At 37.3% G+C, this 2341-nt stretch overlaps 1 protein-coding gene across 1 annotated transcript; it reads right to left on the bottom strand.

Annotated features, from left to right (window-relative positions):
• Window positions 1-1774: 1774 nt before the first annotated feature.
• Window positions 1775-2124, bottom strand: LOC117402853 (small ribosomal subunit protein eS25). The gene has a single exon (XM_034004434.2). It carries the CDS (start codon window positions 2093-2095, stop codon window positions 1775-1777), a length of 321 nt encoding a protein of 106 aa, XP_033860325.1. The 5' UTR covers window positions 2096-2124.
• Window positions 2125-2341: the final 217 nt, after the last annotated feature.

The raw sequence follows: 2341 nt of genomic DNA, 5'->3' as shown, positions 1-2341 counted from the left end.
CGAATTCAGCATAAAGCTTATGGAACAGAATATAAACAAATCTCAGTGTTAATTGTTTGAGAATATACTTTAACACATGAGTCTTAGTAAAATAAATATTACTGTGTACAGTATATAACAAAAACCTAAATGTGTTTGTAATGTGTTGCATAGGGTTTTATTAGTAACCACCTGATTGGCAGTGCGGTTAATGATTGTAAAATAGATTATCATGTTAATCTCCCTAACCCTATAGCCCACTGACAAGACGTTTGTTTTCTGCTTTTATTTAAAAAGCATGCAATGCTGTATAGACCCACTCCTAATGTATTCTGTTGTGGGCACTATTCGCTTTCTATTGATATCATGCTTTCAAATTCCACATGAGCAAAAAGGGTATTATTTATTATAGAATTTAAAAACATCACACAACAGTCAACAAACACAAAAGTTTGGAATTATGTTGCTGGGTCATTTAATTTGTGCAATGATCTTTGATCAAAGCTATGTTTAAATTATAGGGGTGTATATAGTAAATATATGTTTAAATTATAGGGGTGCATATATTCAATTCTATTTCATCTATTTTTTTTAATTATTTGACTTCATTTTTTTCTTTATTTGATAACTTGAACATTTATATTTGTGTGTAATGTTGGTTAAAATGAATGTTCTTCTTCTTCTTCTTCTTCTTCTTCTTCTTCTTCTTCTTCTTCTTCTTCTTCTTCTTCTTCTTCTTCTTCTTCTATGAGCTATGTTTTTTTTTTCTTTGTTTGCCACCAGTAATCAGATGTATTAAAAGCTCCTATACACTGCATGTCACAGTCACTGTGTGCACAGACAGATACAGCACCACATCAGAGCAGGCAGTTGCATTTTCCCCCTGGATGGGTTTTAACAAAAACAAGCTGTCTCCATGAATTTAAAGAGCACAAGCAGGTTAAACGAGTGAAGTAGCCTAGAAGCACGGTGTTGTTTCTCAAACCACTACAGCCTAAACATGCTTTGTAGCACTCTTTAGCTGTACCCGACCTCGGGACCCTGTTAACACTACAACCAATAATGTAAATACAAAAAAAAAAGGAAATTAAAGAATAAACTTTAACGAGAGTATTATTATTAGTAGTATTGGTATTATTATTATTATTTAGTAGTAGTAGTAGTAGTAGTAGTATTTTTTTTTTTGTGACATTTTAACTTTTTATTTCATTTTGTACAATCCCCAACATTCACTGGCATCCCATTGACCCTGTCTATGCCTCCTTCTCTTCTGGTGCATCGGGTCCCTTAGTGTTTCTTGTGTAGATGTAGTGTTCGGTTCTGGTCACCTCGTTGCAAAAAGGATATTGCTGCTCTAGAAAGAGTGCAAAGAAGAGCAACCAGAATTATCCCGGGTTTAAAAGGCATGTCATATGCAGACAGGCTAAAATAACTGAATCTATTCAGTCTTGAACAAAGAAGACTACGCAGTGATCTGATTCCAACATTCAAAATCCTAAAAGGTATAGACAATGTCGACCCAGGGGACTTCTTTGACCTGAAAAAGGAAATAAGGACCAGGGGTCACAAATGGAGATTAGATAAAGGGGCATTCAGAACAGAAAATAGGAGGCACTTTTTTACACAGAGAATTGTGAGGGTCTGGAACCAACTCCCCAGTAATGTTGTTGAAGCTGACACCCTGGGATCCTTCAAGAAGCTGCTTGATGAGATTCTGGGATCAATCAGATACTAACAACTGAACGAGCAAGATGGGCTGAATGGCCTCCTCTCATTTGTAAACTTTCTTATGTTCTTAGATAGCTCTGTGTTTAGAAACCAGCTTGATCATACCTTTGTTGAGCAGTTCCTGGAGGGAGGCTCTGGCCAGGGATCCCCTGATCTTCAGCCTCTCAGACACTACAGCGGGGGTGATGAGTTTGTAGTTGGGCACCTCCTTGTACAGCTTGTCATAGGTGGCCTTGTTGAAGAGGACCGAGTTGTTGAGCTTGTCCCTCACTTTCCCCTTGGACCACTTCTTCTTCTTGGCCTTGCCCCCGGACTTGTTGACTGGGTCCTTGTCCTTCTTACCGGACTTGCCTGCATCTTTCTTCTTATTATCGTCCTTGGGCGGCATGATGCTGCTGCTTCAAGATGTCGGCCAGAAAATATATATATATATATATATATATATATTTTCTGTTTTATATTTGTAATTAATTCAGAACAATTTGTAGATTTTATTTTTCACTTTGACATTATGGACTTTTTTGTGTTGATCAGTGGCAAAAACTCCTAATTAAATCAATGTTGTAACACAATAAAATGTGGAAAAGTCCAGGGGGGGGGGGGGGGGGGACGACTTTTGAGAGCCACTATATAT

The sequence above is a fragment of the Acipenser ruthenus genome, chromosome 5 (genome assembly GCF_902713425.1).
Source record: "Acipenser ruthenus chromosome 5, fAciRut3.2 maternal haplotype, whole genome shotgun sequence".
NCBI classification, from domain to species: Eukaryota; Metazoa; Chordata; class Actinopteri; order Acipenseriformes; family Acipenseridae; genus Acipenser; species Acipenser ruthenus.
This window is presented reverse-complemented; position numbering and strand designations above follow the sequence as displayed.